The following is an 18,115-nucleotide window of genomic DNA, read 5'->3' on the forward strand; positions in this document are numbered from 1 at the left end:
CCTCTTCTGAGTGTAATTTAATGCCTCGGAGAAGATTTTAGATCAATATGCTCGACTGACTTCCCTACCAACCACATAAAAATACAAAACGGAGGGAATATGTTTTAGAGATTTGTTTTTCAGTGGAATTTCTTGTAACAAACTGTCAAAGAGCAACACCACCCACATGCGTTTTCTTTTCTTTTTTTTTTTTTTGTCACCTATCATCTATTCTCAAATCCCCGGTGCAGCTGTTATTAACTGTGGTTCACTTCACCTCTCTACCATGTACAAATCACAGTGCCATGGAAATGAGTGTCCTCGGGCTCAGCTGGTTGCTATGGTAACCAGAACTTTCAATGAGTAAACTTTTCCTCTGGGTCAAAAAGTGTCAGATAAACAATTAATATTAATTTGTTGTCATATATTTTTGTCAAAGGTCAGTTTTAACAGTTCCACTGCCAACAGAAGTTGCTTATTTATACCCTTGATTAATTTTCTTCTTTTTTTTCTTATTTTTTCCATGCAAAAAAAAAGCGTCAGAAATGTGTAAGAAATCTGGGGGGGAAATGTAAAAATACAAACTATGAAAAACAAATTGTAAATAAAAGGTGGGGTGGAGAGCCGTGAATATGCAAATCAGCTGGTGCCGAATTGTAAATGTGCTGTAGTTCAAGTTGAAATATCACCAATCACCACTAGATGGCAGACATGTCTTAGTTGCGCTTACACTGACTTTCATACTGTCCTATACTGCAAATGTGGGCCAAATATTTTTTGGTCGGATTTGAAATATGCAGAAAAAACATAGTACCTAAGTAATAGTTACATTTTGAGTGAGTTGTTATTTGTGAAAAAGTTTTTGCACTTGATATTTGTTTTTTTTTTTGTTCAACAATTTAGTGCCATCTTTGAATGCTAATGTTTGTGCATGCAAAATGACTTCGGACAGTGGATCTATTATACATTTATTGAGGAATTTATGGTTAAAAAATAAAACCTATTAAGAGCACGTATTTTGCATGTATGGTCATTTTTGTCCATATTTAAAATAGCATTTTTGTCTGACATTTGGTTAAGCACTGATGAAAAATTGTGCCAGCCTCTGACAATTATATTGCCCATCTCTGACATAGATTCTCAAGGTTGCAGTGTTTACAGATATAAGGGTGTTATTATGGCTTTAACAGAAACAAATTGCAACCCCCCGAAAAGCAGGGGTCAATTAGATGAGCACTAATTTTTAAAGCATGAGAGAACAGAAAAAAAAAAACACTTTAATTGCGGAAATTAACAATGGAAGTTGATCTGTTTAAGTACAAATATTTTGAAAATATCGCACATGTGTTTTGAAATTTGGTTAATGCACATTTCAATTGTATTATTTCATCCTTTGTACCCGATCGACTGTATTCAGTGAGGCAACATTTTTTTTTCTTTTGGGATGGGAGGCGGTGGGGTTGAATGAATTACTTAAAATCAACCATTTATAAAGTAAGCAACATTATCTAAACTTTCAAGCATCCTGAGCAGCTTTGGATGATGTTGAATTGTTTTATTTGAATGTCTGTTTGTTGTTGATGTCACCTTGCCAGCTGTGTATTTGCAGGTAGTCAAATAAATCCATTAAATTGCAGCGTCGGATGAAGTAAAACCAAGTTGTTTATTTCCCCTCCTGTTTTTCTCAGATCGACCACTACGCCCAGAGGGATTTGAAGAAGGGCCTACAGCTTTTTGGCACAGAGGGCAACGTGGGTCTGACCAACGCCTGGATGATAGTTCAAACTGATGTAAGACACAATGACCTGCAGCGGGTTGCTACAGAATTTGATTTATAAAGCAAAATGGTTCTTAAGACGTCTTGCTTTCTCTCAGTCATTTGGAGGTCTCGGACTGCAATCATTTTGAAAGTTAACAGAATGTGTCGCTTTAATGTCCTGTTGATATTACTTAGCAACGCAAAAAAAAAATAAAAAATCTGCAGCAAAGAAATACAGCTCAAATATCTCTGCCACACTCCGAGTTTCCCAACTTTAAAAAGCTGACAGATAAATGGATCATCCTCTCTGAGAGGTAATCTTTGTTCCCAGCTTTCACTTTGATGTGCTTTACCCGAATATTTGTTTAAATTTAAACGGAAAAGAAGAAGCAATCTGTGATTTTTGAATAACGCGGCGAGGTGGGGGAGGATGCGTGTAGATGATAGTGCGGCATGTGAATGCCTTCAGGAGACATCAAATGACATATCGGAGACTCCTGGGCTCTTTGGATTTATTTTCACATATACGTCTGAGCGTTGCGGAGAGCAGTTTTGTTCCATTAGGACATGATGACACGTCAGGCCTGCGTATGTGTCTGCGCTAAGCGGCACAGCATTTGCGTGTTTGCATATGATCAAAGCTCTCAACGCTGACAACGGTAAATAAAATATGCAATAATGTGTGTCAGCCTGTGTGGGCGTTAATGTGCAGTTTTCGCCGCATGCAGGCTGATGGCGTGGGACAAGTCTGTCTTAACGGGAGCAGTTTGACATTGTACATGTTCAGATATTAATGCATTTCTTGCCGGATCATCGTCGTACCATTTGTGTATGTTTGTTAATGTGTGTGTATGTAAGTAAAGAAGCCCCATAAAAAAGGAGTCTAGCTGAGTTAAAGTCTATTAAAAAGACAGCTCATGTTCTGCCACAGTTCTCTCCCCACCAAGCCTCCTTCATACATGCTGAGTCACTGAATAGATAATAAGGAAGATCTCCCTGGAGCAGAGTTCACCCTGAATAGTATTAACTCACTGAATAGTTAAGCATCTCCGAGCACAAGATGAGAAACAATTGGCGGGATATATGGAAAGATGAGAGGGTTTCAATTAATCGACAATTAATCGATCGTCATATTAAACGACAACTTGGCCTGTCCCTTAATCGTTTGCCACCATTATTTAAAGAGAAAGTATCTCATTTTAGCTTCACAAAAGTAGATATTCTCAAATTTTTGTCGTCCTTCACGAAAGCAGAACGATTATCTTTTGTGTTAGAACGAAAAATAAATAAATAAATAATGAAAATCTGCTTTTGCTTCGGAAAACAATGATCAAAATCGTTCCCTCTTTCTCTCTTTATGGACCAAACCAGCAACTGAATCCGAATCAATTTATGGAAAAAAAATAGTCAGTTTAATCTATTATAAAAATAACACTAGTCCACAGCAAGGGTTGAAAGGTGTCCCTAAGCAGCATTTTGACACTGATTTTAAAAATAGATTTACTGTTTTCTAGAATGTTAGGTTTTTGAGATATTTTCATTTTTTGTTTTTAAGTTTAACCTATAAAAGCTTGTGCAAAAACATCCATGACATTGTGTTCATCCAAGAAAGATTTTGACTGCATTTGCACCACTTTTCCGGAATTTTAGAAATTAAAGGCATTCTGGAAATGGGTCTAAAATTTTCACAACACTGCGGAACAAGGAACGTGGACTGAGAGGTCAAATGTGGCGTTGGAAACGAGAGCTCTCACAACCTTGTCAGTGAAAAACTGCAAAGATCTATTGCACATTTCAGGGGACGAGTCTGTGCAAATCGGCTGACGGGGTTTAAGTGCAGAATCAATCGTTTTAAATGGAGTGCGAGGTGCCAAGTCTTCCTTTTTGGACTCTTTCACTTTGTTTTTGGTAACAACGCCAGCATTCTTTTAGGATTTGATAAGACACCAGCAGCCTGAGTTTTTTCCCCACCTGCTTTTAGTTTTGCGGCTGTTGAACCTGCAGTAAGCACAGGAGGCTAGATCAAACTTGTAGCCCTTCGCATTGATCAGTACCCAAAAGTCACTCCCTCTTGTGTGATATTGATTTACTGTTGTTTTATTTGGGTTGATTTCATCATTAAACATTAGCAGATAATAAATGGTTAATAACAAGGAATCAGAAAAAAATCATTTTACAATACATTTTATGCAAATTTAAATAAATTATTATTTATTATTTGGTTAATCATTTAAGTTATCAATATTCCAATCGATTCTAAAGACATTTGTTCGCCCTAGTAAAGACACCCTCGCTGTTGTCATATGCATAAAAAATATGTTCATATATCAGACAGAAGTCGTAGCGATATTCAGTCAGCCTTTAATCTGACTGTGTATGCCATCGTTTCTCCTCTTTTTTTGTGTTATTTCTTGATATAAATCCAATCTTCAGTCATTGTTTTATGGTTGATCCAGAGACGCTACTATTCGTTTGTTGGATTACAATCCACAGAGACCGCAATATCTATCGCACTTATTCTTTTCATGAAATGCTCTGCGTTGTTTCACGTGGCAAATATGAAACCTTGTCAGATCATGTCGCAGCACAAAAGAGAGGAGATAAAGAGGCGATACATTAAGTCGGTTAGAAAATGATCTTTGAAGCAAATGAGATGTGCACTAAAGAAAAGTGTCTCGGGGTTGGCCACTGAGCAGATCTTATTCATGGCAAGTAAATTAGCGGCTCTGTCTGCAATCATGACAAACGTGCTCTTGTCTGCAGTTCCGCTGCTGCGGAGTGACCAACCACACGGACTGGTTTGAAGTCTACAATGCTTCTCGTGTGCCAGACTCCTGTTGCCTGGAGTACAGCGACAACTGCGGCCTGGACAACCCGGGAACATGGTGGACAGCGGTAAGCACGACACTCCAACTGTATTTTCTTTTCTCACTCATTTCACTCCAGCTTTGATTCCCACACAATAAAAACACAACATAGTACAGCTCTGTTACTGCCGATAGCAATGCGGGAACTGGATTTCATTTAGGGCTTACAACCCAATAGCAGAAAACACAGGCAAGGTTTGGATGTGCAGATGTGAAAATAAAACTGCAAGCGTGTCAGCAATTCTGGGCCCTAATCATATTAGCGTGGATTCAAGTCTATGCGATCTGGAGAAAGGTTAGTCAACCACTTCCCAGTGGGCGTACGAACACTCTCGCTGCATTTGCTGGCAGCATGAGTTCAATTCCCGCTCAGTGACGGTGGGAATGTGCGAAGGAATTGTTCAATGATCTCTACATGTACCCGGTCATTGACTGAAAACACATTCACGCACACACGCATGTGCACGCATGCACACAAATAAACATTTTTAATTGAATTAAAAAAAAAAAATAATGTAAAAATACCCCAACATTATTTTTTTAAACAGAGCCATTCTTTAGTCTGAAGTGAATATTCTTTCAGCTTTTTTACGTATAGCAATGTTTGTCCAAGGATCGTACACAGTAACCTGTGATTGTTGGGAAATGGCGCCCCTACACTAACGCTTCATGAGAAATGTCCCAACTGGTCCTCCCATTGTATTCCAACCACTAAAGTGGGAGATCCAAGGTTGCCATAGCAATGACAGAGCTAATGTTCTCCTTAATACAAGCCTATCCCGATGAGATTTGTTTTGTAACTCCTTTCTGAAACATTGTTGCTTTCAAAGCAATTCCAATTATTATATTCTAGCTGTATTTTATTGCCGTAAATAAAACATTTTTGCTGAAATCACGAATATCATGAATGAAAATGCAATGTTTCTGTCCTTTTTATTATTATTATTGTGATTGTGAATTGAACTTATGATCAAGCCGCATCGGGTGTTCAAGTAGTCAAAGGAAAAATTTTACTTTTGACCCTTTTACAGGGTTGTTAATGATTAATAGCTGCTGTGTGCTTCTCGGTAATTGCTACAACACCTCGTAATATGATTAGTATCTACTTACTTTGTTGCATGATGTAGCAGGTTTTTACTAGAGGCAATTAAAGCTGCGGAAAGATATGTAAGAACAGCTAACATCAAATATTCATTCAGAAGAAATAACACATCCCTGCGACCTGGTCTTCACCCCTGCACTGCATTTGTAAAATTGCCCGGTTGCTTGTGCTTCGAATTAACTTGTCACTTAGTAACATTTCCGCCATTCATTCAGTCAAGAGCTGAATGGTAAAGCCGTTGGTCGCTCTCTATCCTTATAAACAGAAATGGAAAAAAAGAAATACTGAGCAACAATGCGTCTATCTTCAATAGATCCTTTCCTCGCCCTAGTTCTTAAATGTCTCCTTCAGACGTCCATCTTGGTGAATTGTATCGTAGTTTTCGCACCCCAAATTTACCAGCTGGAATATTGTTTTCTCCAAGCAGTGTTATGGACTTGTAAAATTTCATCTAGCCTTATCTTCGCGACTTCAACCACGAAGTAGACACTGCCAAAAGGGTCCATTTTCATTTTGTTAAGTGGGTTGACTGAATATTTTTATAGATACCGCATTTAGGCTATCACCTGTTACTGAGATGCTATCAACGTAGAGAAACAAAGAAGTCGAGAAGGGTATGAGTTAATGTGATTATATTAATGAATATAATAATCAATGTAGAGAATAAACTACCTTGAAAAAATGGAGACACTATTAGCAATATCGGTAAGCATCTGTACTAACCAATGTATTATTTTTAGCATCTGCTAATCATTAAAAACTACTCGACCACAAAACAACTCTGCTGGTTCAGCTCTCAGATGACACCGGTCATAGAAAAACAAGCCAATTCTTCTTCATTTTTAACTTTTGGCTTGTCCCATTAGGGTTCGCCAATCCGTGTCATACTTTTCAATCTAAGTTGATGTTCTGCAGCCGCCTCTCTAACACCAACGACCCTCATGCCTTCCCTCACTACATCTATTAAGTCCTCGCCTTGCTTTTTTGCTTGGCAGCTCCATCTTCATCATCCTTCCACCAGCACACCCCCTATGTATTATCTGAATGTCTCCAAACCATTGAAGTCGACTCTCTCTAACTCGACATCTAATCTTGGCTGTCCTTCCGATAAAATCATTTATAATCCATTCCATCCTGGTCACTCCTAAAGAAAATCTTCAATCCCTACACCTCCAGCTCTGTTTCCTGTCATCGCTTTAGTGCCACTGTCTCTAATCCGTTCATCATGTCCACTCTTATAGACCTCCCCTCTTCATCCTGGCAGAGATTCTCATACAGTAACAACCTGACATTTTCCTCTAACCCACTTGGATCGGTTTCATCATCTCTCCCACATTTAAACTTGCTCTGGACTGTTGACCCCAAGTTTTTGAAGTCTGCCACCCTAGCTATCTCTAATCCCTGGACCCTCACTATTCCTCCTCTGACTCTCTCTTTCATGTATATACTGTATCTTCTGTCATACTTCCTCCCACTCGTTTCCAGCGCAAGCCTCCACCTGTCCAAATGTTCCTCCACCACCTGCTCGCTGCTTTCAGTACACATCACAATGTCATCTGCAAACATCATGGTCCACACGTTTAACATATGTCAGCCTCTCCATCACGATTACAAAGAGGAAGGGGCTTAGAGTGGATCCTTGGTGCAGCCCAACCAACACCTTTAACGCCCCCTGTCACACCTCAAGCACCCCTAACAACTATTCTGCGACCCTTCTACATGTCCTATCCTATTCTAACAGAGTTTCTTGAGATCAGCAAAGACAATACAGCTCCTTTGAACATCTCCCTACTTCTTCATCAGCACCCACAAGGCAAATTATGCATCTGTGGTACTCAGCTGAGGCATGAAACCGTACTGCTTTTCACAAATACACAATTCTGTCATGAGTCTAGCTGCACAACTCTTTCCCATAACTTAATTGTGTGGGTCATCAACCTGATACCACTATAGTTCTATTCTTTTTTACTAGCTCTTTACTTACTGTAATGCACTTTATTTTGGAATCAGCCAATCCTCCATCAAATGTCTCCAGTTGGTCCAAAATGCTGCTGCTCACCTCTTGACTGGGGCTTGTAAAAGGGAGCATATAACTCCTACCCTGGCATCCCTTCACTGGCTCCCTGTAAGTTTTAGAGTTCTTTTTAAGATTTTATTATTTCAAATCTTTAAATGGCCTCGCCTCGCCCAGCTTACATCTCTGAGCTCCTCCACCACTACGTGCCTGCCCAGTGCCTCGGGTCTGCAGTCCAGACACTCTTAGAGGTACAGAGGACCACGCAAGGCTCAGAGACAAATTAGAGTATCCAATAAACCTATCATGTATGTTTTTGGAATGTGGTAGCAAACCGGAGTACACGGAGAAAAACATGCAAACTCCACACAAGAAGGCCAGGGCCGGCTTCAAACCCACGACCTCTGCCCTGTGAGGGGGCCATGTTGTCTACCACCGTGCCGCCCTTGTCATCTTTCACCAACTAAAATTCTATTAACAACCTGGTCAAGAATGCTAAAGCCACCCCCACGTTATGCTTCCATACCTCTTCAATCATAGTATGTCATCAGCACCAACTGCCTTTACGTTTTTCATCCTCTTTAGTGCCTTTCTAATTTCCCCCTTACAAGTTAAGACTACTTCCTGGTCCACCACAATTGCCTCTTCTTCTGTCCCATTTTCCTCATTCATCAACACCTCAAAGTATTCTTTCAATCTGTAGTGGACATCTATCTTTATCCTGAATCACCCTGGCTTGCTGCACACTATTTCTATCGCTCTATCTCTGTCTGTGACCCTCGTGAGAATATGCGTTTCAGAAAATGGATGGCTGGAGGATGGATTGGCAACCCGTACCCATCTTTCTTTCCATTTTTGTCAAACCTGGCATCCATGTAATCATATGCTACTTCTTTGGCCTTTGCCACCTTTTGCTTTTTCACATCTCCTTTTATTCTTGTCTCCTCGTCCTCGCAGCACTCCACATCTTTTTAGATAATTCTTCCCACATATCATTTGTGTAATTTGGCTTGGGGGAAATGAACCTGCAAATCAGCTCTGACTTTCCCAACATGATTTATACATTTTCAGATGCACCACTGAGGTCCACCAGGGTTCTGTTTGATGAATAACACTGAAGCAGGCTCACTGCATTACTTTCCATATTGATCCGGCTGAGAATGACTTTACCTTGTGCTGAGAAAAATATATATATTGTTTTGTTCCCTGGTGTTTCAGGCAACTGCTAAATAAATTGTGTCCGGTTTATGTGGCTCTGATTTGGCTAATTGATATTTAGATTATATAAATAGCACAGTCGGCGACCTCCGTCTGTAGTAATCAATTATTGAATAGAATACCACCACTCAGCCACTGGATGGTAGAACCACAAGCGATGGGCACTTTACACCCTATTTTGCCATGTCCGTCCTCCGTCCACTGCCTGGGAAAGTCATCCGTCATCGTCCCTCCGTCCTCATTTACTGTAGAGATAGCTATGTTAATTGCACTCAATCACTTTACTCATTAAATGCAAATTTCCATGCTTCTTTCGGCTCTCAATTGCTTCTTCACGCAGCTCACTTCCATGTTTTTGCTGACTTTGAATCTCCCTCTCCCTCTCTCTGTCTCTCTCTCTCTCGCACTCTCTCTTTCTCTCTCTCTCTGTCATGCACGCGCTCGCTTTATCTCAGTTGGACTCTCAGTAAAAGGGCCAGTGCATCCAACAGAATTACAAGATTTTATTCTGCTCTCAGTGCAAATATTTGCATTTTATACCTGCAGTACTTGACCTGGTTAAGGCCGATTACAGGGATGGACAAAATCCCACTTGCTTAGTCCATCCTTTTTAAGAAACTGAAAATGGTCGTCTGCCCGAGACGGACAGCCGGACCGTTCCGTCCCTGGGATGGAATGCTCTGAGAAGCACCTTGAACTATTCTTCACTACGTCACAAAGTATGTTCACTGACCAGAAGCTGACACAGAACTCTATGTCTAAAAGATGTAAGCTTTCTGGGGCAAACAGTTGCCACCCAGCCCTTCTAGCAAATCCTTTCACCATCACTTGTAATCCAGCATTCACCTCTTCTTTGGCACCTCTTCTCCATTTTATCACACTGTTCCATTTCTGACCCAAGGGGGCACTGCTCCAGTCTTCCTTACAGACAGATTCATTTTCTTCAGGGGCACACAAACCGAGTTTCAAAAAGGATTTTCTAAATGGAATGGAGAGAGTGAAAATAACCGAGCCAGAAGAAAGAGAGGTGGTGTAAAAATAAAGTTAATGTAAGGTATGAGGTTTTATGAGACACCAATGTGTCAAAGGGAGGAAATGATATAATATGACTGGGGATCTTTGATCCTGGGCTGTGTGTCTTTAGGTATTATCACCATCATCATCTAAATCTGAATCATTTGATTTTAAATAAACGGTCAAGTTCAATAGTACAATATTTGGAAGTCATTTTCTATGGTTTTGATTGTCATTGTTATTATTGTTTTTTTTTTTTACAAAATGGATATCGAAATGCAAATGATCAGATATATTAACATTTGTATGATTCATTGGTTTCAATTAGTTTAGAAGCATTTGAACGAGTGATTCGCAAGAGGTTAATTGTTTGTTTTTTAGTCCACTCACTTGTTACTTCAAGGTAAATAAAAATCTATTGATGTTGAAGCCCCCTTTTCAGTGGCCAAGTCTGTGACATATAGAACTTAGCGACAAATAAACGTAAAGACTGTAAAACCCACAAAGAACCAGCTAGTAAAGCTGGCGGCAATGGAAGTCAGGCAACGCATCTCCAGGGAGGCAAGTTACATTTTGAACCTACTTGAAGTGTTCAGACTATGAATAGAGTATCATGTGGGTAAAGCTACCAGATAAAAAGTAAAAATGGCAGCAAAAGGTTGCAACTTTGACTATTTTCTTGGTAGACGTTCTGCAATATGGAATCTCTGTGGGAATATTTATCCATTCCTCCAGATATGATGTCAGAGGTCACTGATGTCGGACCTTAGAGATCGTCTGGCTCAGAATTGCTTTTCAAGTTCATCCCAATTGTTTTTTTTTTTGTTTTTTTTACTTTTGCAACTTTGCACTTTACGGACCTAGCTTTGTGCATTGGGGCACAGTTATGAATGTTATTATGTATATTATGTTGCATGAAGTGCCCTGAAACTAAATCTTATATATGTCATTGAAATGTCGAAAAACGTCTTGGGAAAATTAAGAATTAAGATTGGCACTGATTCATGATGTAACCGATGTCCTAAGGCTGTTGTCTACATGTTTAATGCATCTTGTGTGTGTGTGTGTGTGTGTGTGTCAACAGCCGTGCTACGAGCGGGTGAAGGACTGGCTTAATGAGAACCTGGTTGCTCTTTGGATCTTTGCTCTATGCACAGCACTTACTCAGGTAATTAGAGAGACTTCCATGATTTGTGAGTCAATCTGTGATATTTCCACTTGCATACAGACACTCTGACTTTTGGTTAGATAAACTTAACATTTCCAGTGTCCTTTGAGTTAAGTGCTGCTTCAGTATTTCTGTGGACATCTGAAGCGCAGTCATTTTTTTTTTGTGTGTGCGTGTGTGCTCGCACTGAAGACCACATAGGGCTGGGGTTTGACATTCCATAAAACTCTTTTATCTCCTTTGCAGCCGATTGCGACGTGACATGCCTACACAACGGATAAAGTGAAATACTCTGTTCGTGAAGGCATCAGTCACGTGGCTTTTCTTCTGCTTGCAGCTGCAAGCTCATTTGTAGTCAACCATTAGTCTCTCAGTGGTGCTTTGAATCTTCTAATACAGCCAAATGAACCAGAAAGTAGATGTAATCAACTTAACAGCGTTTGAACGTATGTTTAATTATGGCTCATGCAAAGTGATGCATTTCCTTTTTTTTCCCGAGAGTAACTATTTGGGAAGTACGCAAACTTGGCCGCAGCTCAGTGAGCTTAAGCACAAATAGAAATCTCCATAACGATTCCCTTTAAGTGCCAAATATGAACAGTAAAGCACATTTATTGGAGTATTACATTAATGATGATTAATATTAATAAATCTCTGTGTAATTTTAATAAATGTCTGTATAATTTAATGCGGAGTGAGCACTGCTCTTGCAGTTGCCCTGTACTGCAATCTTGATGAAGATTGCTTGGACAGTTCATTGTTTAGTCTTGAGAAATTTCATATAAAATTTACAAATATATAAATTGGAGCGGAGGATGTTTTCAGTGAAATAACAGCATCAGAAAAGCTCATTAAAACATCAAAGCTAGTGCCTGCGTTAGCACAATAATATATATTTCACATCAAATAAAGTGGTACCTTAGCTTTTATGAGTGCCCCACTTATATATATTTTTTTTTTTAATGTAAGCCATTGCTTAGCTGGTTTGATTTTATTTTTGCCTGGATTCTTGAGCAATAACTTGAATTCCAAGTGACAGACCCTCCAATGCGCCAGTCAAGAGTAACAAATGGAGCTTGTGTGTGTGTGTTTTCCTCCATCCCCCCACGATCCAAAAACATGCGAGTAAGGTAGAATTTGACGACTCTAAATCGTCAGGGTGAAGGGGTCAATATGTGCCCCGTGATTGAAAGGCAAACAGTTCAGGGTTTGCACAAAGTCAGCTGCCAAAGGCCCAGGCTGAGCAAGATCAGCAGCCGAAAATGAAATGTTGGTTTGATGGATGATGGATGGATAGAAATAAATAAAAAAATAAAATAATAATTAAAAAAAAAACTAACACAAACCAGAAGCAGTGGATGAACACTGCACAGCATGACCCAAGCAGGGGGAGAATGTCGGCTCCATCCAGCATGTTGCTCAAGGACACTTTGCCATGTGAACATGGAAAGAGGAAGATTAAATCGCTGATGCTGCGTTTGAACCGACAACCTGCTGGACCCCCGAATCATAAATCATCCAAAATGCCATTTATTACGACACGCTTGTGTTCCCTTTACTTCCCCAAGTGTTAAATGATTGTGATGAACTTGTGTACCTTTGGAGCTATTTCACGATGTCACTCTCGTTTAGATGTGTAGAGCACACTAATAAAACTACTGGTGCTTAACATGAGCTCATCTAAACTCCATCTTTATGTAAAGAATGATGTGCTTCACAGAATTCTTGCACACTCGTCTGTTCCTGGGAGTGTCAAGCATGACTCACTAGTCACAGCATCAGAAAGCCAAATTCTATCTTTACATAGACGACTGTGAATGCTTATTGCGCATTTGTAAAGGTGTTAATTTGACATTGAGTTCATTATTTTAGTTGTTGAATGTTGAAATGGAGCACTACACTACAACGTTATGAGAGCCTCTAGTTCACCGTGCTATCCCTTAATAAAAATCATGATAATCATCATAATAATTAGTGTTAAACCAATCCTTTTTTTCTGGGCTGATACTGATTATTAGTAGGGTTGGAGGCCAATAACCAATATTTGGATGCAATATATAAAGGGAAAATATTGTGGTCAAAATAAAAAATAAAATGTAAATTAAATCATTAAAATTCTCACTTCTTAATGATGTGCCATTAAGCATGTTGTTAAATCAATCGTTCAAATTGGAAACATGTTTTAATTTTATACATCTAGAAACTAAAAACCGTTGATTTAAAATTCAAAAGCACATCATCATCTCTAAACTGAAAATATAAAAATAAATAAACCGTTCTGGTAGTTTAGGCAGTTTCAAATTGGTGTCTTATTGGCCTTCAGATTTTTTGCTTGTTTTTTTAAAGGCAGATGCTGACTTTCTGCATTTTGATGAATTTTGGCACAGTTAATCGGCCCGGCTGATAATCTATCTACTCCTGAGAATAATACAAATAATAATGATGATGATGACCATCATCCATATCAGACATTTGAACTCAAAATTGTACACTATTATTAAACAAAGAAATTTTTAATACAGCTGTTAGATTACCTAAATTAGATGATGTGGCTATTAAGTGAGGATGAATTTCAAATGAGTATGAATACGGCAAGGAGAATGAATCTTGAAGTTAAAGTTTGATGTTTTTCAGATCCTGGGCCTGGTGTTCTCCATGACGATGTTCTGTCAGGCAGTCAAAGTAGAGACCTTCTACGCTTAGCACTCAAGCCTGACGTCCGTGAGCACATCTGCAGCGTTCCTGCCCCGAAGAGGCACGGATGCACTTTCCCTCCTCCCGACACATTCTCTTCTTTCTGACCTTCCCCCTCTGGTGACATTTCATCAAGGACGTTGCCACTTCGCATCTTACCCGCTCACTTTCAAACAAGCACAGTCTCAGTGTAATCCGTTTCCTATGATTTGCTACAGTATGTGTCCAATACTAATTGTGTGATGCATTTTACCTAGCAGTATAATGAACACGTGTTAAGCAGTGTAACCTTTTTTAATGTATGTGTTTTAAGTTATTTTGTTTTTGTGTTTTCAAAAGGAGAGGCTGAGTTAGGAAAGTGCACTGGTGAAGTGCTGCAAGTGCATGTCCGCTACGATGGTGTGTATTAAATGTTTTGATCTAGTGAGCAGTCAGTGTGTCATTGCTCATCACATGCTTGAGGCTTTTAGTGTGTAATCCGGTTGCATTCATGTCTAAAATCCTGGTGTGTGACAAAGACTAATGCCGGTTTAAATGGAAAAATATAACACAACGTAGTCCATTGAGCCCCCAAAAATAACTCCTGGGCTGTACTGAATGAAGCACAGCATTCTGTGTTGGATTTACATGAAACGGAAGAATCTAACTATTCCCAATACAAACATTCTCACAAGTATTTAAATTCTGAAGCAGGATGCATCTAAATGGCTCTGGGCTGTTTCCCTTCCAGCTCCAATGAGAGCTCCAATGACAAATATCATTCTGGAGCTTCGGCAATCTCCTTGAGGTCTTTTGAGTTCCCTCAAATTCTTGTTCTTATCAACTGTCAACTGTAATGCATACTTTAAAACACTTGAATCACACTGAAGGAATTTTCCCAAAGCTTTGGGTTCAAACTCAGCTCGCAGTCAGCGTACAGTAGTTTTTGCTGTTTGGGGGTCCCTTGTGCAAAAATCACAGTCACAAGGCCTCTCTGTGTACCATTATGAAGCCTTCCCCTTAATTGAATTATTCATAAACGCTGTGAGCTACATGTATTCAAAAGAAATATGAAAGCATCCTTTCCCAAAGGAGACAGGAGCAGGTATGTTAAAGTGGAGTATTTTGCTGCACCCACTAGTGCTGCAACCTTCCTGAGGTGAGTCATAAGAGGCCAAAAAGAACACAAAATTTGTGTCTGAATCGCAAAATGAGTCATTCCTTGACAAGTATTGCACATAAGCTTTTCAACCATCTTATAGAAATGAGCGAAGGCGCAAACATACCTCATGTGATAACATATGTGGGCTTTTGTATTGTTTTTTTCTATAAGCAAGAGGAATTTAAAAGTAATAAAATCCATACCTTATACATTGTGTATAGCCTCAGTGCAATTAGCTGGCGGGAAAAGAAATTCTGTTCAATTCATGCAAATTTCTTAGTATATTCAATCAGATTCTTACAGTCAATTTCAATCAAAATCATTACTTTAACACCATACCATGTTACTAACGTGTCTGAGAAAACATTGTCATGAAATTAAATCCAGAGCAAACACATACCCAGAATTAGTGTCAAAGTACTCTAGATCAGTCTTAGTCTCAAGTCCGGTCCCGAGACCACTTTGTTCGGGTCTCGGTCTCATCAAAGGCATTTTTACTCTGTCCTGTTTCAGTCTCAGACAGAGTGGACTCAGGATTTTTGATCAATACGGTCGAGTCTTGGCCAGTACTACTGTGACGTGAGAAACTCAGAATGTGGGTGCTGCATTTTCTTGATAACACAACCACGTGAGCTTGCGTAGCGTTGTCAAAAGTAAGACACAATGACACAAACAATGAACACGTCAGGTATTAGTCGAGCCCCAAGGCTTCATATCCAATGAAGGATGTGATTCATTACAGACGTCATCGAAGTTGGTGTTTCAGTTGCAGAAAGTTGATTGTTTGGTTCAGCAACGAACCGGAAAGTCAATTGCACTGAATGGATGTGCTTCATCAAATTTGTTTCGTAACAAATCTTGCTAAAGAAAAAGAAAACAAAGCATATTTTTAAGACAAATGTTATGGTTCATGTTAACGAGAAGCGGTAAATTCAAAGGGAAATTTGATTTCTTTCCTTTTAAAAAAAAGAAGTGAATATGTGTGTGGAATATGCAGTGATGCGTAGTTTACACTAAGCACATACTTGGTTTTTATTGCAAACGTAATGAAAAAAAGAGACTGGGCATTTTTTTTTAGCGATTTTGCAGTTACACAGGGTGTTTTGAGCAGGAGCACAAATGTGCACTAAAGTGGGCTGGTCTGAACTCCAGGGCTTAAAATCAGTCCCACTCCACCCCTGCATATGAATTAAATATTGTACAACATTGCTACAATATACAGAACCTAATTGTCATACATATTCATTCAAAGCTATCAGTGCAATAAGCTAACGGAAAAAAAACATACAGTTATCCAGTGACTCTTAAAAGCTCCGCACTCATGTTGGCTGTTTTTTTAAATCAAGAAAAAAAAATCACGATAGTGTGTGACAATAATGAAGTCATATTAACAATCCATAAACAAATGTTTAACCAAGGAGCAAAACTCTTATGGGGGCTTGGGTCACAAATCACCTGGACGCTGAAATTGTCCTCTTTTTCTCAGGCAGTGTCAGCTCACTCGCCACGCACCACTGTCCTCTCATATATTGTGAAATGTAAATAATAAACCTCTGCAGCTTTGGGTATGGGCAGAGATGCTCTGGAAGCAAAATCCACTTTATGTGACCATCCCTGAAAAGAAGTCAGTCCCAAAGTCTCATAGCACCGACTGTACTTTATAAAAGAAAAAATGAAAAGGCCATTTCACACCCTCCAGCTTGTGCAGATCTTCACTCCAGAAAAAAAAGGAGTCAGAAATTTGGTCAAGAACTGCAAATGAGCTTGACACCATTGTGGACCTTGTGAATAGTGGAAAGACTTTATAGATAATATGTGGTAAATGTGTGTGGATGCTCACAGATGTTGTCTCTCAGTCAAAATATAACGGAAATTGGAAACTAATTCTAGTCAATTTATCAAAGAAGTAAAATGCTCCACAGCAATTCAGGAAAGCGTTGCCTCCTCAAAGGTCGGTGTTACATGTCGTCACTGGAGATGACTCACAAGTTCCTGTTTTTCTGATAACTTGTGATCACAACTGAGACAGCCAAAAATAAAGCCCTCCAGTGAAAGTGCAAAATGAATAACTTATAAATACAAGTTCATAGGTTTGAGATTACAAATGGCAAAATGTCTTTTTTTTTTTTCAAGATTTCGGATTGGCCAGCGGTCCCACTAAGTGATATCTGATTGAAAAGAAGGAAGTTAAAGATGCTAAACTTGTTTTTTCCTGCCTTGCCACACATTGTAGAAAACAAATACTGCAGTGCAATGCAGGCAAACGACATGGACAGCGAACAGGAGCAAATGTTCTTATTACTCTATGCTGCAGGTTCCTAATAAATGTTTGGCCGTAGTTTGGATTTTGGATCAATTTGATTCAAACCATGCAAAGTTTTAAAACTCTGCCCTCGAAAAGAATCAGAATCAAAAAATTTTTGGAACCGGAAGTGAAGCAAAGAACTAACTTGCAACTAGTCATTTTATCCTGGCTTATGTACTAACATACAAATTTTGGCCTGTTTTACTGTCGCTTCTCTTCATTTTTGTTTGGTGGTGTGCTGTTTTTTTTTTTCCAAAGTAAAATATGTGCCTCGGTTCGACAAGGGTTGGGAATCAAACCCAAACGTCCCTATCCACTTCCTTTTTTCAATTTCAGTTTAGATATCATTTGGATGAATGTGATGCTTGGGCTTTACAGTTGTTAAAGGAATGGCCCATAGCTCACTAACCGAAAGTGGAGCAGCACCGCCAAATTGGCGCATGGAAAGAAATTTTCTGTTCCCGAATGAAGTTTAGTGGCAGTTTGTGATGCTTTATGGCCGCCGCCTTGCTCCCGTGTAACGTACCATTTAGGCGTCTCTTTTTGACAAACCACACAGGGGAAGGCCTGCTACTACCACCTCTGATATACACAGAACTCTTAGAGCGGGTGTTCATGAAAAACTTGGAAAAGTCTCTCGTGGAGGCTGCACTGGAAGATAGCCATAAACAAACGCTAAAGTCAGGTTTCCCCGTTCCGACTTAAGGTTGTACAAAGGTTACAAGCGGAAACGTACGATGCTCAACAACCTGAAGGCAGTTGGGCAAGAGAATGATATTCTTCTGAACAGTGCTAAGCCTGAGCTGCTGCTTGATGGCCTCATGCTTGTCTCAATAATACGTGAAACAAAATTG

The 18,115-nt window shown here is 39.5% G+C and overlaps 1 protein-coding gene across 3 annotated transcripts in view; it reads left to right on the forward strand.

Annotated features, from left to right (window-relative positions):
* tspan4a (tetraspanin 4a) overlaps window positions 1–14,238 on the forward strand; it is a 111,116-nt gene extending 96,878 nt beyond the window's left edge. For all 3 annotated transcript variants that reach the window (XM_088297046.1, XM_088297043.1, XM_088297045.1), the window contains 4 exons: window positions 1,668–1,769; window positions 4,502–4,633; window positions 11,038–11,121; window positions 13,756–14,238. In XM_088297046.1, the coding sequence (XP_088153172.1) occupies window positions 1,668–1,769; window positions 4,502–4,633; window positions 11,038–11,121; window positions 13,756–13,824 (387 nt within the window). In that variant the 3' untranslated portion in view covers window positions 13,825–14,238. The remainder of the gene's footprint in view (window positions 1–1,667; window positions 1,770–4,501; window positions 4,634–11,037; window positions 11,122–13,755) is intronic.
* The last annotated feature ends 3,877 nt before the right edge of the window (window positions 14,239–18,115 follow it).

This window comes from Idiotropiscis lumnitzeri, chromosome 5 (assembly GCF_059441095.1).
Source record: "Idiotropiscis lumnitzeri isolate Australia: NSW breed Sydney's pygmy pipehorse chromosome 5, RoL_Ilum_1.0, whole genome shotgun sequence".
In the NCBI taxonomy this organism is placed as follows: Eukaryota; Metazoa; Chordata; class Actinopteri; order Syngnathiformes; family Syngnathidae; genus Idiotropiscis; species Idiotropiscis lumnitzeri.